The sequence below is a fragment of the Podarcis muralis genome, chromosome 2, assembly GCF_964188315.1.
Source record: "Podarcis muralis chromosome 2, rPodMur119.hap1.1, whole genome shotgun sequence".
NCBI classification, from domain to species: domain Eukaryota; kingdom Metazoa; phylum Chordata; class Lepidosauria; order Squamata; family Lacertidae; genus Podarcis; species Podarcis muralis.
Genome location: NC_135656.1, coordinates 35016233 through 35042543, shown reverse-complemented (window position 1 = coordinate 35042543; position 26311 = coordinate 35016233). Strand labels below are relative to the sequence as shown.

The 26311-nt window shown below is 41.8% G+C and overlaps 2 protein-coding genes across 8 annotated transcripts in view; one reads left to right on the top strand and one right to left on the bottom strand.

The window, feature by feature from the left end:
• The window catches only part of SAP30BP (SAP30 binding protein), a 33469-nt gene extending 9435 nt beyond the window's left edge, over positions 1-24034 (bottom strand). The window contains exons 1-4 of one of the 2 annotated variants that reach the window (XM_028716902.2): positions 23871-24034; positions 21869-21978; positions 18757-18804; positions 4938-4980 (exon numbers count right to left, since the gene is read on the bottom strand). In XM_028716902.2, coding sequence (XP_028572735.1) covers positions 4938-4980; positions 18757-18804; positions 21869-21978; positions 23871-23988 — 319 coding nt within the window. In that variant the 5' untranslated portion in view covers positions 23989-24034. The remainder of the gene's footprint in view (positions 1-4937; positions 4981-18756; positions 18805-21868; positions 21979-23870) is intronic. The other variant, XM_077924209.1, reaches the window with a different exon arrangement.
• Positions 24035-24101: 67 nt separating this feature from the next.
• RECQL5 (RecQ like helicase 5) overlaps positions 24102-26311 on the top strand; it is a 50283-nt gene continuing 48073 nt past the window's right edge. Inside the window, exons 1-3 of one of the 6 annotated variants that reach the window (XM_028716893.2) lie at positions 24102-24191; positions 24767-24903; positions 25043-25177. In XM_028716893.2, the coding sequence (XP_028572726.2) occupies positions 25057-25177 (121 nt within the window). In that variant the 5' untranslated portion in view covers positions 24102-24191; positions 24767-24903; positions 25043-25056. Of the gene's footprint in view, positions 24904-25042; positions 25178-26311 lie in introns of all 6 variants that reach the window. The other 5 variants (XM_028716892.2, XM_028716896.2, XM_028716890.2 and 2 more) reach the window with 5 other exon arrangements.

The window sequence follows — 26311 nt, the reverse complement described above, 5'->3', positions numbered from 1 at the left end:
CAGATACCCAAACCTCATGTGCAATTTAAAGCTAGCTAGGTATTAGGCTTCTGTGTTTTCTTGAGGGTCCTTGTTAGGCAGGAAAAGGATTTAATACTGTTCTACAGAAGACACTGAGGGGAGCTCAGGGAATGGCAAACAGTGCCAGAAGTGGCATGCTAGAGAGATGGCATTTACAATTAGGCAGCAAATACTGTTAGTTTCATCTATATATGTTTTCCTCTAATAATTTGGTTTGGGATTTTATTGCATCCTTGCACATGCTTTCTAAATAAATCTAATCTATTTAATGAGCTTCTTTGGTAGCGAATGGGTTAATATTTTAACACCTGAAATTTGGTCGCTCTCCTATGATTGACTACACCAGAGCTCAGTGTGTAAGGGAATCAAGAAGCATTCTTTTGAGACTTAGCTTTTCATATGGCTGAAGGTTTGTTTCAGAATTCAGACTTGTGCACTTTTCACTATCCCCCTCCCCATTCTCAGCCTCGCTCTTTTCTGTTTTAAGATTATGTGCCACCTTCTCCCCGCATGCCAATCTGCACCCAAGAGGAAATGGCGATAGACTTGTGCGTCAGGCGCTTCTTATGATAACAGCAACAAAAGTTAACAAGTAGCCATAAAAAGTGCCCCAAGGGAGCCCCTATACAATCTCCTGAGTGACACAGTAAGATAACCAAGAACCAATTGTTTATCAATGTACTGAAATCAAGGCGGTAGTCTCAGGAATAAATTTTGTTACAGCAGTTTAAACAGTGTGAAATGTACAACATTGGGGTGTATAACACCTGCTGCCTTCACCTTAATTCCGCAATAAATGGAAACGAATATATGTTGCCAGGGCGCACTTTCAGACATTGTGTGCATTATACAGCCTGTCATTTCCCCCAAAGATCAAATCCACTTTTTGTGCCAGTCAGGTGTGGTGACCTGACATTGGTTGTACCGTTTGACTGGGTGTGTGCGCCTGCTGGCTTCCAGCCTAAGGCGTACTGCAAGGGGAATGCAGGAAGCTGAATATCAGCATGATTCACCACTATAGGCACACCCAACCTCTGGCTTGTGAAGTAAATAATTATTCATACCTTGAAGCTATGGTTTGACTAAGGGCTTGGCTAAGGCAATGGAAGCCACAGGGAACATATACCAATAAGCTGGGGCTAAAACTACAACTGGAACTGTATTGCTAGAATACAAGCCCTATATACAAGGAACCTGATCTGCCCAGTTGGCTTTTTACCCACAAATCGGACAGGCATCCTTCTCCTTCCTTAGTAATCTACTGGCCACTTCAAGGGTTTCTATAGTACTACATCACCTTCCGGTTCTTTCATCTTACGACCAGCCAAAAACTTTTATTGTCTTACTTCCCTGTCCATCAACAGGGCCAGGTTTTTCTCTCAATTCAAAAAGATTTACAGTTCCTCTTTGCTGCCTCACGAGCATTTTCTTGGAATGCTAGTGCCTTTAAAATCCTTCCTCAAAATACAGCCTTTAATGCCTCTTGTACGCCAAACCATGCATGCTGTGAAGACCAGAAGCTTTGCACTGGGGTTGATACAAACAATTACCCACCATGGGGAATCATTCTCATATGATCACATTTAAAGTGTCCTAGTGGCCACTTGGCTGCCCAAATCCATCGTCTAAATGTGTAGCAGGGAGGCTTTTGACACCATATGTGTCCCTAGCCCATGGTTGTGAAAACCAAAACACAGAACTGGGATTGTACAATTGTCCACAGTTGGCTATTTGACATACCATGAATATGGATGAAAATCCCTAAAGAGATAACTGACTCCAGCTAAGGTTCTGCAGCAATTTAAGCTGCTGGCTGGCCTTAAGGACAAATGCAGTGGTTCCTTGCTTGATTCTGGACTGCAAAGGATCCGAACAAGATCTACAAATTTTAGCTAGTACCTCCAGCATACCAAAACAAGACAAAGAGCTGTAGTAAGAAATAAGCAATTAGCTCATCGAATTCTATCATTATGCTTCTCAATTATGTTTATTATGCCAATGGATTTCTGAAGGGAAGAATAATGGAAGAAGTCTCCACAACAATATTGGGGACTCCTTTTAAGTTTCTGTTTTTGCCAAAAGGCTACAAGAGGAACTGAACAAAGCTAGTTTTATTAGCCAGGTCAAAGGTTTGGAATTAAGACGGCCATAAGCTTACCTACTATTACCAGTAATTCACCCCACTCTAAGGGCTATTTTAGATCATGGACTGGAATACAGTGGTACCTTGGTTTTTGAACGTAATCCATTCCGGAAGATTGTCGAGTTCTGAAACGTTTGATAACTGAAAACTCAATACGGAAGCCACGTGGCATGTTCAACTTCCAAAAAGTGTTCGAAAACTGAAGCATTTACTTCCAGGTTTACGGTGATCGAAAACCGAAACGTTCGTCAACAGAGACATTTGAAAACCGTGGTGCCACTAGTATTAAATGGATTAAAGTGAAACTAGATTGATACTAGGTTGCTTTTATTAATTGGTTATAATTAGTTGCCATTAGACTAAGCAGCATCTCCCACCCATAAAAGGGAGGTAACAACAGGCTGGGGGAACCCCAAGGTTTGCTTAAGTATTTTTAGAATAAACTCTAAGCAGAGATGGACTGATCCCACCAACAATGCAGTAAGGACTGAGTCTGCTCAGTGGGTATGGAATGCTGACCATTGGGAGTGGGGAAACTGAAGGATGGGAAATAAAGGATGATTATCTTGAAGAGGAGCGCTGCATCACATTTTACTGCAGGTTCACCACTTACGTAGTTATAAATCTTCTACAGGGTATCTGTATAGAGCAGCCTTTCTCAACCTTGGGTCCCCAGATGTTGCTGAACTACAACTCCCATCACCTCTAGCTAACAAGGCCAGAGCTCAGGGATGATGGGAGTTGCAGTCCAACAACATCTGGGGACCCAAGGTTGAGAAACACTGGTATAGAGAGAGGGTCAACTTTCTTCTTCATTAAATAACGCATTCTGCAATTGATCTTGCATTGAATAATAAACCCTGCAAATAAATAGTGCTTTTAAATTATTTTACACATTTACAGCCAGCTGGTGAACTGCAGCCAAGTGTGCAAAATCACCCTGAGACATTCCCCCGATTCTAACCCAAAAGGAAGCATCATTTATATACTTAAATCCTCTTCAGTCTCAAATGGGATGGGCCAGCTATAACTTCATGCCTGGGAGAGAGGGTGTTCGTTATTTCCTGGCAACTAACAATAGAACTGTAGGGAAGTATATGAGGCATCAATATGCCACTGAGTCATCCAATTTTGAAAGGCCACTACAGTTACTGGCTTCTGTTTGTGGGCTCAAGAATGCAGAACAAGATCAGCACATTCTGATCTTTTCTAATCTGATACATTTGCAACTCTTGTATACAAGCTCTAGAGTACTGCGTATATTTTCATATACACTGAAAAACTGCTATACAATTTTGCATATATGCACATGTCCAGCTTATCAAATACAATGAATTCCCTGGAAATCATTTGTTAAGTGAGCATTTGCATAATGAACCAACAATTTCCATTGATTCCTATGGCAAAATTTGTAGTCCGTTCCCGAACAAGGGTATTTGACACCCAAAAGCCAACCCCCCCCCCCGAAAAATCTTATGACTCCCCCTCCATTCTTTAGCCAACCAGCAAAAGGCAAACAAAGAAGTAAAAAAATGCTATTTGTTCAGATATCTGATTCTGTGGTGTGTATAGCAAGGTCTGGGTACTAATTCCTCACATTTGGATAAGTGAATTTCCACACAGTGAACATTAGTAAAGCAGGACCCGTGTGTAGTGTGAAGAATGAACCACATGATGCTCTAACTCTAAGACACTGAGACATAATGCTCTAAGACACCTGACTACTTGAAAATTGCTGGGGTTCTAGGCAACCACCTAATGATTTTTCTGCTAGTTGTAGCGATTGCAATGTGCTGTCCTAAGTGCTGTATGATTTTTAATTGCATTTTTACTGACATGCTATGGGACACCTGAATCTCACACATCAGAGTTTGGGAGTCCCTGCTCTAAGGTACATTTAGTTGCTGCATCAGAAAATCCTTCAAAGAAGCAAGATGCAGCCACTAGTATCAAAACCACAGTTTATACAGGTAGCATTTCCTATGAATGGGAATGAATGGGAATAAAATATTAACAAATGTGACCAATTCAATCTGTGCCTATACAGTCGTACCTTGGTTGTCGAACTTAACCCGCTCCGGGAGTCCATTCGACTCCCGAAATGGTTTGAAAACCAAGGTGCTGCTTCCGATTGGCTGCAGGAGCTTCCTGCACTCAATCGGAAGCCGCAGAAGCCACTTCGGTCGTTCAGCTTCCAAAAAACGTTTGCAAAGTGGAACACTCACTTCCGGGTTTGCGGCGTTCGGGAGTCAAAACATCTGAGTACCAAGGTGTTCGAGAACCAAGGTACGACTGTACTATAGAGTGCTGAGCATAATTGAAGTGGCTGGAAAGTTTTTACGAACATTTTTACCCCTTGGGAAATGAGCCTCCTTTAACAAATTTTCAAAGAATGTGAAACTGCTTTGCACGTAAGTAAAGTATTGCAGTATAGAGGATTGGTATCTGCATACAAAAGCTGAAGCCTTCCCTTTTAGCTGCAGCACTTTCCAAGGGACATGCATGCCAAAGCAAAGGTTCCTTGGCCTGACAATGGGGGGTGGCTTCCCTCTTTCCCCTGCTCCAAAACCTAAGCAGCAGCAGCAGACTGGAGAACAATGACTGCAATGGAAGTTTTCCATAAATGTTTCTGCTCTTCTCAAAATGGTAACCTCTGGCAACCTCCCAAAAATCCAGCATATCCCCACTACTGTATCATATGCCAACCAAGAAGAGCAGGAAGGGCAAGGAAACATAGACGAGAACAGGCATGCTAGAGCTTGTTCATACTCACCAACTAGTTCTTGGGGATCTCTCTTCTCCAGTTCTGAAAAGTCCTAAACAAGAGAAAAGCAAAAGTTGTAAGTACAATAAGCCCTTTAAAATAGGTGTGTACTAGCCAATCCTACCCTACGAATTACAGGTGGGGAACCAGTGGCTCTTCAGATGTTACTGATTTACAAAGTTCTCCCATCATCCCTGACCACTGACCATTTTGACTGGGACTGATGGGAATTAGAGTCCAGCCACATTTCAAAAGTTACAAGCGCCCCACCAATGCTGTGAACATGCTTTAAATACTTACATTATACGAAGACTTTTATAGTATGCATGTGTCACAAAGACACAACTGAAAAACTTTGAGAAGAACACTATATATTTCAACTGAATTGCAAATATGCTATAACTCAGTTTCAAATTGGGTCACATAACAAGGCACATTGGGCTGGTTCACACACTCTGTAAAACTGTGTTTTAATGCTATGTCCGTGAGCCAGAGACAGCCTGCTTTGGACCTGCATGCTCCCCCTCTACTCTCTTGAGGGACGGAAGAAACACCTTCACTAATGTTTCATTTCACTTTCAAAGTATTCTGGCTTATTATGTATGTGCCAACCCAATATCTAGCAACTGCACCTCTCACAGTAATCAATACCTAGGATTCCGGAGAACTATTTTTACTCCAAGACAACTGTGGTTAGAGCCCTCATGTCACTATACTGTCAGAAACATGGCTGAAGTTAATACAATGCATATTCTCAAGTAGGTGGCTGCCCTCACCCAAATATTCCATCATTTAAATAATGGATGTCCTCCGTTTCTATCCAAAATAGTGTTAGAATTATTAGATAAGATTGTGGGGGCAAACAGAAAGGACAGAAGTGTTGTTGCATCTGCAGAGGTATCTCTGCCAGTGGGAAAACTTGATTGGATACAACTTTATGTGCATATTCTTGTTGGTAAAACAGTAATCAGTCAATACAGTGAATCTGGAAGTGTACTAAGAGGAAAAGGTAGGTTTCAAGACCAATTAACTTAGCTCCTTTAATACAGAGTCAAAGGGACATCCACAAGAACTGCACCTTCACATTTGCATAGAGTGGCAGACCAAGGAGGTCTTGAAAGGGAAGGTTTTATACCCAGGATACTCCTGAGAAATTAAGTCAGTGCAGATTATGAGAAGCCAGAAGTGTCAGGATTAGGGATACAAGGCAAACAAAGAGAAAGGGCAAGCATCAAGAAGCACAAGTTCCTATTAAATTAACCTTAGACAAAAAGAAGCAGACATTGGGAGCTCCATCCTCTCTTCATCGAGCAAGTCTTTCGTAATTTGCCAAGACTCTGCCTGAATGCCCACAGGTCCTTAAACACTGATGCTATTCATTCAAGTAGACAAATGCTGCCTGCTTGTTGGCTAGCAATGCAACTGTGCTACTATAGTTCCCTTTTCAATTTTAGGTGGGCAAAAGTAACGGCTTTTTGGGAAGGCAGGGTTCAGTTAGCTAGTTTGGAAATCTGCTCTGCCAAATCCAAGATGGCAATGTACACATTTCTAAATGCCCATAGTGTCCCTAGGCCGGCTTTAGGGGATTACAAGTTCGTGGCTTGTTTTTTTTTTTGTATCACTAGCAACAGTGAAGGGGTTTTTACAGCCCCTTTGCTAAAGAACACTATGTAGCTACAAGAAGGCGGGGGTCATAAAACTCTCGTCTAGCTTTTGTTTTTTTGCAAAAGTGCAGTGAACTGGGCTGTTATTTCTTCCTAAGGCTGAGAAGGCATTCTTCAAAATAGTCTGCCATGTGGAAACTTATGCACATTGAACTGATGAATAATTAGAACTGCTTTCGCCAAAAGGTTTATTTAAATCCAGAACGTAAGAGGAGCCTGCTGGATCAGGCCTGCGGTGCATCTAGTTCAGCACTGTAGTTCTCACAACAGCCAACCAGATGCCTGTGGGAAGTCCAAAAGCACAACCTGAGCGCAACAGCACTCTCTGCACTTTTGTTGAGTGGCAACTGACATTCAGAGGCATACTGCCTAGGAGAGTGGAGGTAAACATAACCATTGTAGCTAGTAAGCATGGATAGCCTTATACTCCATGACATTTATATCCAAGTAAAGGTAATGAATATACGATGGAAGAAGAAGAGTTTGGATTTGATATCCCGCTTTATCACTACCTGAAGCAGCTAACTTTCTCCTTTCCCTTCCTCCCCAACAAACACTCTGTGAGGTGAATGGGGCTGAGAGACTTCAGAGAAGTGTGACTAGCCCAAGATCACCCAGCAGCTGCATGTGGAGGAGCGGAGACACGAACCCGGTTCACCAGATTACGAGACTACTGCTCTTAACCACTACACCACACTGGCTCCCACCACACTGGAAGAGGTGGATTCATAATGATGTTGAACTTTATAGAGGTGATCAAGTTAGGGGGGGAAACTGCATGTCAGAGAGCCATCTGACATCTCCAGGCTGCCTTTGAAATAGGGCTGCAACATGAATAAAGGTGTTTTAATTAATTAATGGTAAGATTTTAGTTCATTAACACAGAGAACTATTTTTAGTACATATAGACTTTAAGTTAATATTTCTGATGGAAAAATGGAAACTTGTGTCCTGCCTGCACTCTTGCTTTTGGCTTCAATTTGAAGCACTGAAACTATAGGAAAGTATCAAACGTCGAGAGAACTATGCAATATTAGAAAAACAGAGCTACACAGATATCTATGTGTGTGATTTTGGAAAGTTATATGGTTTTCCAGTATACCAACTATAGTTCATAAGTGCCTACAAGGTCTTCAAAATCCTTGTTTTAAAGGAAGACTTTCACCAATGAATGGCACATTATGAGAATCCTGGAAGCTGTAGTTCACCCCTCAGAGGGCTACAATTTGCAGCACCCTTAAACTACAGTTCCCAGGATTCTTTGGGGGAAGTCATGTGCTTTGAATGCATGGTTTGTGCGCAGCTGTAGACTTCACAGCCTTGGGGTATATCTGAGGCACTAGTCACAATGAAGTAAACAGGCCCTGCTGAGTAATCAACCATCAAGTGCTCACTTTGCCCAGAGGATATGAATCCTGCTTACTGCAGAGTGAGGTGTGCCCAGTGCTTCATGACTGAACTAGCTCAATGCTGTTTTCATGCCTCTCATTACTACATGGAATCATTTTAGAACATTAAGTAAATCACAGTAAACCAGAGCCATGGTGTCTCTTGTCCTGGAGGTAGTATTTAACCATCAAAACGAGCCGCTAGATACCCGTATGCTCCATGAATCTGCCAAATCAATTTTTAATGCCACCTAAGTTGGTGGCCATTGCTAAATTTTGCAGTAGTAAATGCCATAGTCTAGCTATATGCTGTGTGAAGCGTTACTTCCTGAATCTCCCACTATTAAGCAAATGAGCACCTCTATTATGCTCCCCCTTATTCACCCCGCCCAATGAATTTAAAAGCTCCAAACTTTTCTTCACAGAGAAGTTGTTCCAGGACCCTAGTCACTTTGGTTGCTGCTTCCTGTATCTCTTTCAGTTCTACAACAGCCTTCCTGAGATGTGTGGACCAGAGCTGTACACTGCTTCCCTCTTAAATGAGTGGACAGTCAAATCTAGACCGTTGCAATATATCGTCCAACTCAGAAGCACTTGCAGCAGAATCAAGTGGTGCCTTCATCAAGGCAAGAGTGTTTCCCCTTCTTTTTCACACATGGCTCTAGCAGCTAAGTCTCCTAGGTTTCAAGCCTCATGAAACCTGTATCCCTGGGCGAAATAAGACTATCAAAATTTATGTAATACATGGAATAATAAATGCTATTGTACATAGTGAGTGTGTGGCAGTAGCAGAGATGAATGAACCTATGAATCATGGGATAGCTCTGTTGGTAGAGTATGAGAGTCTTAATCTCAGGGTTGTGGGTTCAAGCCCTACATTGGACAGAAGATTCCTGCATTGCAGAGGGTTGGACTAGATGACCCTTGTGGTCCCTTTGCAACTCTACAGTTCTATGATTCTATGGACTTCACAAGGTGCAGATATTATAATGTGAAATACTTAAACAGCACTTTCCTCAGACTTGGCTCCGATTTTTTGGTATAAAGGTTGATCTGTCATATAAAAAGGGAAAGCACTGTTTTATTCAGATGTACAAAATATGAGAGGGTATTAGTGCAGAGTAGGACTGAGAATGTCATTAAAATGACTACAGTGAATATCAGAAGAGGAAGGTTTTTAAATTACTACTTTCAAATTTCCAAATTTCTCTGAGATAGAGGTATCACAAACCTAGGGACACAAATGGAACCCACGGCTATATGTGAACACCCTCAGCACAATGAAAGGTCATGCAAATGTTAGGGTGTCATCAGTCATTTTTGGATCTCACTCAGGAGCAGTACAGAACAAGACAATCTTTTGTTATCGTAACCTTGAGCTCTGGAATGTTGTGGGTGTCTGATGGGAGAACGGGTCAAGTTAAACGTATACTTCTTCTAAACGTGCTATGCTGTCAACCACTCTAACCAAATCAGTTTGCAAATAAAGGCTGGGTTATTCGGCCGCTGGCTACCTTGCATCATCAGGAAAATATCCCAAACAGACAGTAAGAACAGCCAACCTTTTGCACTTTTGTAAACCAAGGTCAATCATAGCACTTCTGTCCTACCTGATAACTGATATGGCATGAGAGCAAGGCCAAAGCAATCAACAAAAGCTGCTTTGCTCTTTAGATGACAGGACCTTCCAAAAACAGTACAGGTTGTACATGCTGCCCAAGATTTCTAGTGGTAGTGGTGACTCATTGCAAGCTTTAGGTCAAACGGATCAAGTTTGAAGTTGTGTGCTCCTACTATATGTTTGCTACTGGAAAGCAACCAAAAAACCTTCCCTAAAACACAAGCAGCTCAATAATGGTCTGGTTCACATTAACACTAAATCATGGTTTAGCACTATCATGACCAAAGTCTCAATCCTATCCTCCACCTGCCTCTCCTCTTATATTATTTTGTTTCACTTCCTGGCTTGTCCCAACATATGAAGCAAAGAGGCAACTTCAAACTATGGATTATGAATCTGGTTTATTTCAAAACTAACTGGGATTTGTTTTAAACCACTAAACTCTGCTTTGTAGTCAAGGGCAAGCCAAGATTCATGGAAAGTGAAGCCAAACGTTGCAGGAGTACAGGAGGAGAGGAGGGTGGGAGCCTGCAGCATTGCTTGGACTCGTTCCAGCTCTTGCACTAAAACATGACCTGGTGTTATATGCAACCTGGATCATTTCCTTCTTCATAGTCAGCCTTGACTATCTTATCTTTAGGATATTGGAGTTACTGAAAAATGCCGCTTGTCACAGAATGGCAGTTTAAGTTTCTCTTTGCAATCGTGAGCTATCACAACTTTTAAATACACGGATTCCCAGTAAGTTAAATATTGCCTGCAAGTTCAAGTTATAGAGCATGTGTGCAGGACATTTGCATGGTAGTCCATAACAGTAATTCTAGACAAAGGAACCAAATCTGTAACTAAGCTATTAATTCAAGCTATCACAACATATTAATACTATGAATTCTGAAACACTTAGTTTTTTTCATTTTTAAGCTAGCTATATTTATGAAGCTGAGAAGGCTGAAGGAAGAGGCTTGGACTCAAAGCCACATCCTCCAGTATTTGGGATTTAAACAGCTTTCTCTGCAGAAGGGCTCCCTATAACCAACAATCAGCTGCTTGATTGTTACAGCTAACACCTTCAAAGGCAAGCTCCAAGCACCAATTAGCTGACCAATTAGTGTCTTCAAAGGATCAGTAATTACAGCAACTGCTTTAAGAACATGAACAGATATCTGTCACCTGAAATCATGACAATAGGTGACTGACAAGTGGGTGGTCTCACCAACCCATCACATGTGGCCCACAGGGAGTTGTACAGCTTTCTGCACTTTCCCACATGAACAGAAGAAACAGGACAGGAGTTATAGATATGATAATGGCAATATTTGTCGTTTACATAGTTCTTTGCTAAGTCACCAGGAGATGTTCTTCAGAGTATCCAGCAAATTTTCTATTAAAAAGGAAGATATGCTAGCAAGTGATAATCAAAAACGTTAAAAAGTATAATCTACATATTCAGAATTTGATTGATTAAAAGGCAACATCTATACAAGATGAGGAACATATATAAAGGCCTTTAAGCAGCTAATGTTCTCAACCTGTCAGACTTCTTGGCTTTAATGTATATGCAAATTGCTTTACATATACAGTATACAATTTAATAACAGATTATTACTTCAGGGGAAGGGCAAGAACCCCCAACCCAATCTAGAAATCCACGACAAACTATTTTCATCTATTGAAAATTATATGGCATACGTTAACTTCAATACATTGTGCCAATTTCAGTCTGCATGGAGCTGTGGGAGAGTAAAAGCAGGAAGTTTTCCTGTCCAACAATGAGGGTGGGAGGAAAAATACTGGGAGAAGGCCCAAAACAAACCACACTTCCCATGGATGTATCCTGTTTGCCAGCTTCGTGACAAGCCCGTAGGACAAATGCCAAACTTAAGATGAGAAACTATTTTTTTTCTGGGGGGAAATATTAGGAAGCTGAGCAGGTTACACTGTGGATTCTGCTAAAGTTAAAGGGAGATATTCATGTATACCTCTGTAAATAAACCCCTTTTTCCAGATTCCTGCATGACAACTATATTTATTTTGCGGAGGCGAGAACAAAAAAAATATTATCCCAGCTGCAAACAGGAAGGAACATCAATATATGAAGAGTCAACTCCTCAGATTGTAATCTTTTCGATCTTAACATAACAGAAAGCAGATGTCTTTAATTTTGCCTTTTACCTTTAAGCTACATTATCACTGTATAAATCCACTGAACTAGTACGGTAGGCACCCATACAAACAACATTTGGCAAACCAGAAGTCAACTGAATCATGAAAGTGTTTTTAAACACACGGGAGTCCTTATATACCCTAACACTGAATGTCAGGTCCAGTCACCTGTCATCAACTACTAGCTTTTTTTTTAGGATTGAAGTTTACCCCAAAGTTGCTGAGCTTCAGAGCTGAAAGCAGCTACAGAAATTGTGGCTCATCGTTTCCGTCCCCCCAATGAATATTTTATTAAGATTTTCTAAATAAGTTGCATATGAAGTTTCTACTATACAATTACCAACAAAATCCCCTTCCTGTACCCTGCTTGATTTGTCTGTCTTGTTCAACATCTAGACTAAGGAAGAATTTATTTGCCGGCCCACTGTTTGGATACCTCAGTTGGTTAGAGTGTGGTGCTAACAATACCAAGGTTGCAGGTTTGATCCCTGTAAGGGACCAGCTGCACATTCCTGTACTGCAGGGGGCTGGACTACATGATCCTCAAGATCCCTTCCAACAAGATTCTATGAGATAATTTCTCGCTTTTAGTCAGAAAATGGTATGTTACAATTGAATTTTGTTAAGTATGTTTAGGGAATTCATAATTAAGAATTGTAGGTTTTTACTGTCTTGCTCAGACAGGGTGCCAAATCTACAGTTTCCCAGGGTTTCTCAATTTTCAGCTAGTTGCTATCAATGCTTCATGAAGCATGCTCTCCATATCTTGAACAGCAATCCCACTCACTAGTAATGTACAGTATTTGAACAGCTACCAGTGGCTGGCTTAAACAGAAAAGGAAAAGCACCTCTCCTTAGGAAGCACTAGAGGAGGGGGTCAGCAAACTTTTTCAGCAGGGGGCCGGTCTACTGTCCCTCAGACCTTGTGGGGGGCCAGACTATATTTTGAAAAGAAAAAAATGAACAAATTCCTACACCCCACAAATAACCCAGAGATGCATTTTAAATAAAAGCACATATTCTACTCATGAAAAACACCAAGCGGGCCCCACAAATCAGAGATGCATTTTAAATAAAAGGACACATTCTACTCATGTAAAAACATGCTGTTTCCCAGACTGTCTGCGGGCCGGATTTAGAAGGTGATTAGGCCGGATCTGGCCCCCGGGCCTTAGTTTGCCTACCCATGCACTAGAGAATTCTAGCAACTGAATTCATCCCAAGACCTTTTCTCACAAGAGGCACTCACCTCTATGGTACTTTTGCTTAGTGGCATGTGGATGAACACACTCATGGTCTGACAAGTCTCAATTTGCCCTGGGAACAGCCATTTCCTGCAGAGAGGTAACTTTTGTTGATGACGTGAGATGCGGAAACTGACTACATGCAGTGTTCACTTTTAACCTGGGTCCTAAGATAGGTTTTGACATGCTTAATATACAAAATGGTTTTGGGTTTTTTAAATGCTAGAATGTCAACAGTCAAGAAATAGGAACGAAAGAACAGTGCCCATCTAGCTCAAGTCATCAGGTCTCTCAGCAAGGGGCATTTGGGAAGGGTAGTTTTTTTCCCCCTGGCAGCTAACACAATCTAAAATACCCTTCCCTCCCATTTGAAAGCCACACCACACCCATGTCAACAATCTGTGGTATTCAACACTTGAGGGAGTCAGGGGTTTGTTGCAGCTTGCACTCCTGCTGTGGGAAGAACAAGCAGACACGTAATGGACATGTCTCATCTTCCAAACAGCTAACCAAAGCTGTTCTACAAAGGTCCTAGGAAGTTTCATTCCCTCATTCACTTTTATAGTATAAATAACTGGGCAGAAAGAAGTAATGAAGGAGACAGAGACTTTGTTCTGGGTTTCCTTTTTTTTTTTGCTCCTGTTTGGATTAACCATCAAACCCACTACATTAGGCTTAGATGCATGAGGGACAACCATATGTTACTTTCTAGACCAGACACCAACTAGGTTTTGCTAAGAGGGTTACTTTGAGAAGCAAATGGTTGTGCCAAGGTGGTACCCCTACTCCCAGAAATGACCTGCTAGAAAGTTCTACTAGTACATCTCCTATTTCCACCTATACCCCTCTTGCATCTGGATTGGTAGCTGGTAGGATAATTTGATTCAGAGACTGGCAGTTGGTGATCCCTATAGCCTATTAGTGGTTTTCTAACCTTGACTCACAATAGACAGTGCATGACTCACACTGTGCCCCTCATTCCTCTTGGCATTTTAAGTAACCATCTGAAAACCTCTTCCTGTTAAAGACCAGGGGTGGCAATCTATGATGCATTATTTGCAGACTTTAGTCCTTGGCACAGGATCCGACAACAGAATAAAGGATTCTAGAGAATCTTCGCTCTTTCCAAAGGGCAAGAGACAGTTCAAACTACTTGCCTTTTTGTCAAAGATCATGACTGCACTATACAAAAGCAGCATGCCATTGGGAATGGGGGTGAAGAGGAGAGAGGGTATGGTAACAACCTGATCTTTCACATCTTACACTGAACTCCCACCAGAGCTAAAGACAAATATCAAAGTTACAGTGAGAAGTCAGCATGGCTTCTTAGAGTATCACTGGAAGTAATGTTCAGGAAAAAGTATTTTGGTGTTGCAAATTCAACACTGTTTAAATTTAGAACTCTAACATGGCAGCATTCTAACCAAATCTGGAAAGGGGCATAAAGAGAAGGAGCTCCTCAAAGGATTTTAAGTGTTTTAAAGCACATAAGCAAGTGTCAAAGGCTCACTTGAAAAGGGCAGGGCACTGTGTATTAACTTGCTCATATCAGCATGTCAGATTAGTAATCATGGGCAAAGTTAATTATTCCTCTGTGAACATTACCTGGATGACTTAACCAGAAGGAATGGTCTCACTTGTTACCTCTTGTAGTTTAGCTATATTCAAACTTAGAAACAGAATCCTTGAGGAGAGTCCTCTGCAAGACATACACTTTAAGGTGCATATTCTGCTGTTACCTTTTTAGATTTTTTTATTCAATGCATTGAGTGACTGGAATTCTTTTAGAAGTCTAACTGGGACAATTTCTTTAAAACGGAGAGGTGGAAACAAATTGCTGCCCTTATACTCATGAAGATTCCACTTCCCAGGACCCACTGAAAATCAGCTCCGGGCAGTGGCGTAGTGTGGGGGGTGTAGGGGGGGCCGGCCGCACCGAGCGCAACATCTGGGGGTTAGGGTTAGGGGGCGCAAATCCACGGGTTAGGGGGTGCAAATTACTTGCCTTGCCCCGGGTGCTGACAACCCACGCTACGCCACTGGCTCCGGGTGGTAGACCCTCCAGAACAGAATGGAAGGTAGCACAGAGAGTTGCAGGATGAACAGTCAAAAAATCAACTCCTTTTCTCTTCCACTAGTTGAAGCCTCAGCTGGATTAAAACCCCTTTCACAAAGCAACAACTGGATTACACCCAGGGAAGTGTTGCATTGGCACAATTCATTTAATACTTTAAATAAATGATAATACTTACTGAGGGGGGGGGGGGTCAAGCAAACATTCATGAAAAAGTATATAGTCTTTATGGCTGTAAAAGCAAACTTGAAATTATGAGGAAAGTCTTAAATGCCAGAGGGAAAGTGTTTCTTCTAGGGGAGCTTCAGAACTCGGCAAAGCTCATTTCCCCTTCCTATGACCAAAAGAAGTATGCAAAATAAGTAACTGTATGCAAGTTTCTTAATTAGCCCAGGATACACTAGTAGCAAAGTACAGCTTTTCTTTCCAAGATATCAAAACTCTCTATCGTTATATGGAGCGTGCACACCATCTATTCAAGCTCCTGGAAAATACTTTACTTCCTTGATACAAAGATTTCCAGAGCTAAGGAAACAGAGCAGGATTTTTTGAGGGGTAAAAAAAGTCTGGAACTTGCCTTTTAATGCTACCCACCTTCCTGACCTTTGAATCCTAGTTTGCATTTATCCACAGGTCATTGTCACTGCTATTGTGGGGAAGGAAGGGCCACAGGGAAAAGGGAACCAGGGAGCATATCATAGCATTTTGTCATAGGCATTTGGCCACTGTGAGAACATTTAGAAACCAGATGGGCTTTAGGCCTGATTCGGCAAGACTCTTCTTATGAATTATGAGAGAAATTACATATGCAATTTTCTTCCTGAAAAGATTGATAATTGGGCATTTCCAGCAAACATGAATAAAGTCAGCCCCATTACTGGCCATACAACCAACACTTACTACCCTTATCTGGACAGATTTAGCCAATATGGAATTACCATTGTTTTTCGTGTATAAGACGCCCCCTATTTTTGGGGACTCAGATTTAAGAAAACCCACCATTGGCACTATCCGTGTATAAGATGCCCCCTAATTTTTGACATTATTTTTTAGGGGGGAAGCCTAGTACACGGAAAAATATGGTATATGCCACTAATAAAGCAGTTTGTAATATCTAGGGAGAAGATGGTTCTATAACACCCCCAGATTGACATAATGGATGTTATACAGCAATTGTAGTTTATTACTGCTGCATTTTTTACTGTATCAAGGTAATATTGTCAAAGGAATTGTGACATCTTTCTGCTCTATCCAGAGCCTCCTTTTTAAAAAGACTCTGGCCTACTTTAACTAGCCTTGCCCTGGGGCTTAAGAGGAAATCACTGTTTGACATCAATGTCTGAACTTGAAAAGCTTACTGGAACATACTGTTCACATATGCAATGTGGCTGTAAAGTCTTCTGTCAAGTTTCAACTATATTATCTATAGCAACATCGACAAGAGCAGCACAAGTCCCAAAAATGAAAGAATACTGTGGTAGCCTTTTATGAACACACAGCAGCTTAATACAACCTATAATAGCTTAACTTTGAAAAATCCACCTGGAAGAACAGTGACACCTTCTGGTGTACTACTGAACAGACAGCGTGATTCTGAATATAAGGAAGGGCTCTCTACCCAGTTAAGAGATTTAAGTTGTACTGCATAACAGATAATCAGGTAACCAGTCCAGAAAGTGTTATGATGTAACTACAGGACAAGAAGGAACTCAAAGGCCACACACAGCGCTCCACATCCACAAAGTATAAAAAGTGGTATTTGATTCAGTGAGGGGCTATGATAGGAAGAGAAAAACAGTATTGCACCACCACATTACACAGAATGCAGGAGGCCAAACAAGACTATTTAAATGGCCTGTTTGTACATATGAAGTAGTTTTGGAATGTGGTACACAGCATTTAATATTCGCTCGGCACATTTTGCCCTTGGCTATCGGCCACTTGCGACCAAGTGAAGATTCCTGGGTGCCAGGATGGCATCTCAAATCACCACCTGCAGGTGCATCCCTGGGGATGCTTGGATCTTGATTGCTTTCATACACTAGCAACACATCCTGCATAATTCTATTCGTTATATTTGATCTGCACAATCAGAATGAATTTCAGGGACCAAAAAAGTTGTATGGGGGGGGGGGAGAGACTTTTGAGCCATCAGGCCCTCAAATGGCAACTAGGCATTCCCTTTTGGTGACTGTAACCCTGGTTTAAAGAGCCATTTGGCGCCCAGCTTATATATCTGAGTTTCTAACACTGCTAGTATGCCATAACTTTGATGCTTCCATACATTCAATGTAGTATCTATATGGCGTATATAGTGCAGCACATGCTTGTCATGCAAAAGGTCCCAGGTTCCATTCCTGGCCCTCCAGAAAAAACGAAAAACCCTACTTAAATTAGTGGATAGCGGGAAAGGAGCTTCTGACAGAACAGACAACACCATGCTAGAATATTATGTAAAAGAGTAGTTTTATATTAAAAAATTCACAAAATAAGACGTAAGAGTTTATGTGGAAAATATTACATTAGTGTACCATCAGTATAGTTTACCTAGTCAGCATAAAGTTTAGCATGTCAATGCAAGGAATGCCCAAGATTCTGGCCACAGCACAATTCAACATACAATGATAGCTGCTGATCACACTGACACGGCACAGACACTGCTAAATGATGGTCAAAAGACAGGAAGCATACTGTGAAAATGCTCCTGCTTTTCCTTTCCTTGGTTTGCTCTAACATTTTCACCAAGGTTAGTACAAACCAGTAGGCTTGCATCAGGGTCTACAAATCATCTCTGCTTGGCATCAGTACATACTGCAATGCTACGCTTGGGGCAAAATTGGAAAAGATAAGCAAATTCATACAGGAGAGAGGAGGAAGGGGGGAACACACGCCAGTGGCACCCTCTTAGCCTACTCTGCAACACTTAATTATTTACAACAATTCCCCACCCCTATGCCAAAAATCAGTTGCTATGACCAAATCCCCAGTGTCGCTCACTGGGACGAAACAGTTTGAGCATATTACACCAATCCTGGCCCAACTGCACTGGCTGCCGATTATTTTTTGGGTCCAATCTGAACTGCTGGTTTTGACCTATAAAGTCTTAAACAGCTCAGGACTGCAATACCTGAAGGGTATAAACCATCCCGGAATCTGCATTAATCATTTGAGGCCCATCTTCATGTGGTTCCTCCACATTAGGTCTGGAGGGTGGCGAACATAAGAACTTTCTGGGCAGCATGGCTCATGTTATATACATAGCGTGCTAGTGGGCATTTGGCTCACCACATACTCCAGTATTTATTAAACACAAGGCAGTATTAAACACTGTATAGATTCAAGTAAGTACACATGTACTCTTAGCAAAATACGCTTGCACGTGGCAAGAAGCAATCTGATCATTCACAATATGTTCGTTGAATGGACTAGGTTTTCAGCCAATAGCCATCAGAACCCATGCAAAATATTTCTTAATGTAGTGAGTTACCTAATTTGTTCTGGAAAGTCATTTTAGTAGCCTTTCAAAATCTGGGCTATTTCTAAGTGTTTCAAGAGTTCCTTCCCACAGACCCCACAACAAGATTTTGCACCAGCTTGTCAACAATATGAGAGGCAAATGATGAACTAATCATGCTATGTACACTGTATTCCCATCATAACACTCTTCCAAATACCTTTAGGTCATCAGCCTCAGGTTTTTCAGTCTCTGAATCGTCATCTTCCTATAAGACAAAGAATTTACAGGATTAAGCTTTAAAGAGTGGGCTCAGCAAGTTCTTGCATGTGTAGCAAGGGACTTGCATTAAATAGCCCAGCTTCACCTTTGCATTCAGCTGAGCTGTTTTTGCAATACTTTTCCCTCCCTCTGATAAAACATCAATTCAGATAAAATATGACATTAACAAGACATCTCTACATCTAATCGAACAGGTGTCGGTATAGATTCCAAATGCCCATATAACATTTGATTTGTCGAAAAACAGGCAACAAAAAAGCCAGCACGGATAGGAAAAGAAATTTGTGTCAAGCGGAAATTATTCACTGCCACTCTTTTATACCAAGACAGTTCATAAAGAGCGAACAAACATGAGATCTAAACACGCTAGCAATTATTAACACCTCTCTGATTTTGTGACCTCCAAAACACAGTGCATGCTCACTGAGTCTGAACTGGCAGTGACTGACCAAGAACAAGACATTGGGGCTGCAGTGGATAGCTTGGTGAAAACATCAATCCAGTGTGTGACAGCTGAGAAGATGATGAATACTATGTTAGGAATCATTAGTAAAGGGACTGAACATGGAACTGCCGATATCAAAATGCCATTCATTATATGGTGCAACCACGCTGAGAAACCAGTGTACTGTTCTGGTTGTGTTATCTCAAAAAAGATATTAGAAAAGTAAAGAAGGGGGGTGGGGCGGGAACATCACCAAGGGGATGGAGGAAAGGTTACAACATATGGGACTTTTTAGTCTAGAGAAAAGGTGAAAAAAAAGTTGATAAAATGATGCATAGTATGGAGAAAGTAGATACAGAGAAGATTTTTTGCCCTCTCTTATGACACTAGAACTCGTGGATGAAGCTGAATTTTAGAAGAGTCAGGACAATACTTTTTCACACAGTGCATACCTAAACAATGGAACTCGCTCCCACATCCCCAGTGATAGCTACCAGTTTGGATGGCTTTAGAAAATTAGACAAATTAATGGAGGATAAGGCTATGTTCTACCTCCAGTGTCAGATGCAGTAGGCCTCTGAATACCAGTTCAGAGGAATCTCAGGTTAGGAGAGTGCTGTTGCACTCAGGTTCTGATGGTGGGCTTCCTATAGGCATCTAGTTGCCCACTGTGTTGGACAAGATGGTCCTTTGGCCCATTCCAGCAGGCTCTTCTTATGCTCTTAAACCAACAAAATCCACACCTCTGAAGAGGACAACCCAAATTGTTGGTGAAGATGAAATCAATGTGGGAATGGGGAAGACAGTATTTAAGAAGATCAGCATACCAGTATTGCCTTAAAGTTACATTACCAATCTGTTGGTTCTGATAATTGCTAAAGAACAATTCAATGAAGTCCCAAAGTTTCCATTCTCTTTCAGCAGCAGAGACCAAAATTATTACCACACTCATTTTGTGCATCTTTTTACAACTGATGTAGACCTAGCAGGTTCTCTATGAGACTTGTATACTGAACAATTGCCATTTCACAGACACCAAAATAAAAATCAACCATGACTATAAAAAGGTAGTTCTCCCTCATCCCATTCCCAGGAAAAAGGATTGCTTAAGTTTTAACAAGAACAAAAGCTTAGCTACTGTATTATGTAGGACATTAAATAATAATTCCACTCAATACAAACATGCTTTATTCTCAGGTAAAATAATACCAATTATAGGCACTGTTATTCAAGCTAAAGCGAATACCATACAGAAAAATAGGGAATTAGACCATTGTCTGAAAAACTGTCCTCAAGATATTTACTTTTTAATGTGTTTGGTTCTAAGGATGTTGTTACATTTTTATTTCTGAACAATATACATATGCAAAGTTGTCATCAGACAAAAGGAACACGTATGCAGACAGGAAGCCACATATACTGTAGTACTTTGCTTCTTGCAAACTAGTAAAAACAAACAGAAATGCACATGACTTCTGTTGGAAAAGGCTGGGAAATGTTCATCACAGTAACCTCTTACAAAATGCCATCTGAGTGTCTGCTCTAGCAATTTTACAGATAATGATAAGCACAACGCTAAAAAATTGGGAGACCAATCTTAACCCAGCAAGAAATCGTTACTGCAAAACAACTGGAGCAAATTGTCCTCTCCCTCTGACAGGTTACAGAATGAAATTTATACAGTTACAACCCAACACACACAAACCAGGTATATGACAAGACATTTCAAATGTCTGTCATGCTAATATTGCCAACATCATCAAGCAACTATTTTAATATAAACTGTATTGTAGATTCCCCCCTGCCCCACTTCATCATCTTGAGTACTAGACATTTCTCACACAGTGCAGGAGGTGGAATTTACTACCATAATAAAATATATGGTGTAAAGGAACACCCTTTCCAGCATATCTTAGACTACAGGTCTACCACAGACCCTTCTCAGACATCTTTCGTCATACATTTTAACAGCTTATTTGAAATAATGTTGTTCCTTAAAATTGGAGGGGAGGAAATACAACTAAGTTTCTTTTACAACTTAACTAGGGTACAGACCACTTAGTAAAATAACTGACAACTTAAATAGGAGCCATAGAGCAGTGTTTCCCAACCTTGTGCCTCCAGCTGTTTTTGGACTACAATTCCCATCATCCCTTGCCACTGGTCTTGCTAGTCAGGGATGATGGGAGTTGTAGTTCAAAAACAGCTGGAGGCACAAGGTTGGGAAACACTGCCATAGAGAATGTTACTGTAACAAGTGGATGCCAAAGAGCCCACTATAAGACTGAAGGGATGGCTTGCTGGTAGAGAAGGAGACTCTTAATCTCAGGGTTGTGGGTTCAAGCACCACTTTGGGTAAAGGATTCCTGCCTTGCAGGGAGTTGGACAACACTACCCCAATTGTCCTTTCCAACTCTACAGTTCTATGAAAAGTCATACTTCCAGATGTGTTTACCTCTCTGACATTTTAAGCTATAACTCTATAAGCACATACATAGCAATAAGAGAAAGAAATAAGAAGTGAGGAGCCCGGCAAATCTATTACAAAGTGGAAGGTACAAAAGAAGTTTGTATAGACTCAGCATTAATATAATTATATACCTACCGATTGTCTACTATTTTCATCTTCATCATCATCATAACCATCCTCCTCTCCCTCCATTTTACTGAAGTCATCCTCTCCGTAGCCTTCTGACACCAGACCTCCTTTTTCTTCTACCTCATCCAAAACAAGGGGAAAAATAAAAAAATAAAGCTAGTGATCATTTGGTATTCCAGTGGAAACATATGCAAGAGCTTGATACTGATTTAACAGTAGCGTGTGTTTTTATAGAAAAATAGGGGGGTTGGCTTTTGCTGCCCAACTCCCCAAGGGACTGAGTCCCCTAAGTCCATGATCGGTCAGAGATGAATAGATGGAGGCAAGGATCCAGTGAAAGCAAAGAATATATTTCATTATCTGTTGCAACAGAGTCCCCCCCACATGGAGGTGAAACCCAGAACAAAGGTGTGCAAGCCCCTATAAAGACTTTGAAACTGCACACCCCTTAGCCCAAGACCACCCCAAAAACATCATACATACATCACAGAAGGAGGCAGTCTCCAGCAGAAATCTGAGTACAACTTCTCTACTGTCTACCAAGGTACCTGATAACATCTTTCTGATTGCATTGCCTGGGTAGCCAGGTCATTCCTTTTGAGTTGGTAAATACTATAGTTCCCAAATATCTTTACTAATTTACACCTATTGATAGTCTGCTCACCTTAACAGATTCTTGCCAAGACTGAATTTGCTGGGAGATGTAAGCCCCTACATTACAGGATTTGTTTTATTAACTGGATTTGGAGGTGAAAAGACAATTGGAAAACTTCCTCCAACTGCAGAGAAATATTTGAGGCACTTTTGGAAGGGTCAAAATGGCTTCAGGATTGTTGTCCTGTACTATTTTAGATATGTGGTTTATATATGTGGTTACCTTGTGCATTTATGAACATTTATTCTATATTTGAGACATTGTGTGATGGCCCTGATAATTACAAATTTGGGCACACAATTCACAGCTTGCATAAAATCAAACACTGCAGCTGCATATTACAGTTGTTGTTGTTGTTGTTGTTGCTGTTGTTGTTGTTGTTGTTGTTAAGAAGCTAACAGCACATTTTACATATAAAGGTTCCGGTGTGGCTGCACATGAGAAGCTAGTTTTGAATCACAGGCATCTGAAATACACCTCTGAGAAAGAAAACTGGCTGGAAGGCAGACATTGGGGGACGGGGGGACGGGACGAAGGTCCTCGGTAGGCTTGGGGATGGGGAAGTAAATCAGTGGCACAACATATGCTTTATAAGTAGAATGTCTAATGCCAGGCATCTCCGTTTAAAAGGATATCAGGCACTAATGCCGGGGAAGAGCCAATGGCCCAGGCTTTTGGGATCCACTGCCAGCCACAATACAGCAGCAAATAACAATAATTTAGGTCAGGGCCGGATTTAGGTCTGATGAGGCCCTAAGCTACTGGAGGTAATGGGACTCTTTAAATATCCAGCTGTCCTTTGTCAACAACAAATTGTCACTTTTTTGTCTGTTGAATATATGCTATATTACAATTTATGGACCCAATAGGTATCTAAAGCCATTTGCACATAACAAATAGGAGCCTACACAACACAAAACACTGTTGCTGTATGTAGGTTTTATTTTGTTTGCTTTTTATCTTATATTTTGGAAATGTACATCCCTTTAATTTTTCCCTTTAATTTTTTTAGGACCCCCCAAGATAGTGGGGCCCTAAGCTATAGCTTGCTTAGCTTATACGTAAATCCGGCACGCAAATTCTAGGTGAATTCGTAGCCTCACTATACGCCCTAAACACAAAGTAACGCTAGGCAGAAGATGCTGCTTGGCGAAACGCCACGTCGTCTTCCATCATCCCAGAGAAGCGTGATTATTTCCCTCTTTTACCGAACAGCGGCGGGGCGGGGAATATCCTCCCACCACAGACCCCTCCAGCTTTCCGTGGAGGCCCCGGCGTAAAAAAAGACATCCCCGAACACCCTCCATTCCTTAATTCCCTCCCCGCCCCGCCATAGTCCCACCAAGGCCTCACCCGTCGTCCCTGCTCCTCGCTCGCTGGCCGCTCCACCGGCCTCACTATCGGATTCGGGCTCGGAATCCTCAGCATAAACGGCCAAAGAAGAGAGGACGCTTTTCTTCGCCGCCGCCATTTTCTTCTATCCGAGCGTCGCGAGCGAATTGCCTTCCGGCGCGCGCGAGTGACGCACGAGGCGGGCTGCTGGGGAAAATGCTGTTGCCGCGGCAACCGCTCTTATAGCCTCGCGAACGGAAGCCGTCGCGGACGTCATCTCGCCGCGCGCCGAATCCGTGCCGCTGCCGGAAACTGCCTGAGCGCGCGGGTGGCGGGTGGGCGGTAAGCGACGACTCGGAAGGGTCCAGGAGTGTCGTTGGACGATGTTGTAAAACTAAAACACCCGCCCTGACAGAGGCGTAGCTGGGAGCCAGTGGCCTGCCTTCTCTGAGACGGAGGGTGCTGGAGTGCGCGCGAAGTCGAAAGCCGGGCTGAGAGGCTCTCCACGTAGTCCCCGCTCTTTCGCCCTCCCGCTTTATCTGTGGTAGTTCTGGGCAGCTGGACATTATTTGGGAAGAAGGAAACGGAAACTGGTCAGGGAAGGCCTTGCAACTCTAGTAAAATTCAGGAGGGAGAGGGTCGTTAAGAATCGTAGTGTTCTGGCTACACAGTAAGGGTGGGAGCTGATTTACCTTTGTGCTTAGGAATTGTTTCAGCTTCTTTCCCCTGAAAGAGCTGCCATATGAGTTGGGTTAAAAGGATGTATAAATGGGTTTGAGGTCAGGCTTCAGAGGAAGTAACATAACTTTAAAAGCAGCTGTAGGATTAGTAGGAGCGAAGAAAACCAGCCCAAAAGTGACTCGCAGCAGCTAATCAGAAGCAGTGTGTTCTGATATGAGAGGTATTTTTGCTTTCAGGTAGCGTCCTCTTCTGCTGCGCCTACATCTTCGGCTTTTCAGATGGCGCAGGCATTTCGAGAACTCTTTCTGTTTTATTGGATTAGAGAACATAGCTGAATGTAGATGTTTGTGCCAAAAGGAAAGTGTGGACATAAGTAAGTTTGGGTATATCTAAATGGGGCTGTTCCACTCTGCCTGCCCTGAGAAGCCCCTTGTGGCTAAATGATGGATTGTAGCAGACAATCATAATTGCACAGTGATCCTCTCCATATCTCTATTTTGAATTATCTTCAGTATCTCCTTATAAGATGAGTAACTGCTCTTCCTCAAGACTAGAAGATAGAGTTCAACGAACTCTGAAAAAAGTGTTTGGATTTGACACTTTCAAGACTTCATTGCAGGAAAGTGCAACCAGAACTGTTGTGAAAGGTAAATTGCAAATACCTGTTTTTGCAATGTGTAGTAGGGTTGAATAATTTTGTCTTTTTCACATACTATTCAAAACACCACAGTTCCTTCATTTCTGCAAATGTAAAAAATACGATGACAAATGATACTTACAGAAATTAGATTTCTGCTTTGGAGTTTGCATTAATTACACTATATGGTACAAAGGCTATACAATTTGTATAAATATACTTCCCCTATAGCTGAAGGTGTTGTGGTCAAATTTTAGGCAGGAGTGGCTGACCTGTGGCCCTCCAGGTGTTACTGATAGAAGCTGCAAATCCAACAGCACCTGTGGGGCCACAAGTTAGCCAGCCCTACTTTATTTATTAAATGTATACCCTCTTCTTCCCAAAGGAGCATAGGGCTTACAATCCATTATCAATTCCTCAGTGAAATGTCTCTTACAGGGAACAAGTGAATGCTTGGCCAAGGCTGCTGCCCAAGGGAATAAGCTCTATTGAACAATGAGGTATACTTCCAAGCAAACACGGGTTGCACTCTCAGTCTCTTAAATTCACTGTGTCCTAATCTACTGCTTTGGTTATGGCAATTCCTTTATTTTTTGGGTTATTAGGTTTGCAGCACGGTGCTAAATGTGCTTGCTGGGAAGTAAGCCTCATTCTGTTCACTGACGTTTACTGTTAGTTAATTGTGTTTATGTTTTGCAGTATGTTGTCTGAAAGTGAGTTGCCTTAAGCTGAGCAAAGCTTTAAACCTGGAACAGTTGCACCCAAACTTAAAGCATGATCTACTGTGTGACACTGGCATTGGTACTTGTGAAGTAGAAGCAGCCAAAGATAGCATACAGGTGCCGTGCTTTCCAGCTGGGAGCTGAAAGGCAGTCAAGAGACATTCCACATTCAGATTTTGGCCATTTCATTATGTTCATTTGTATGGCTGTGCATTGAGGCATAGTCTACTACAAAGCTGGGTTTTGTGTTGTCATTTGATGGCTGGCATATGCCCATGCTTGGCCATTAGAGATGTGGAAACCTAGAAAAATTGAGAAAGGGGACATTTCCCATCCCTATCTTTCTTGGCCTTCACAGTCTATTGGCTATGAACAGAAGTGGGGTACCCATTGCATTTTTCTAGTGCAGGGCTTTCTGGAGC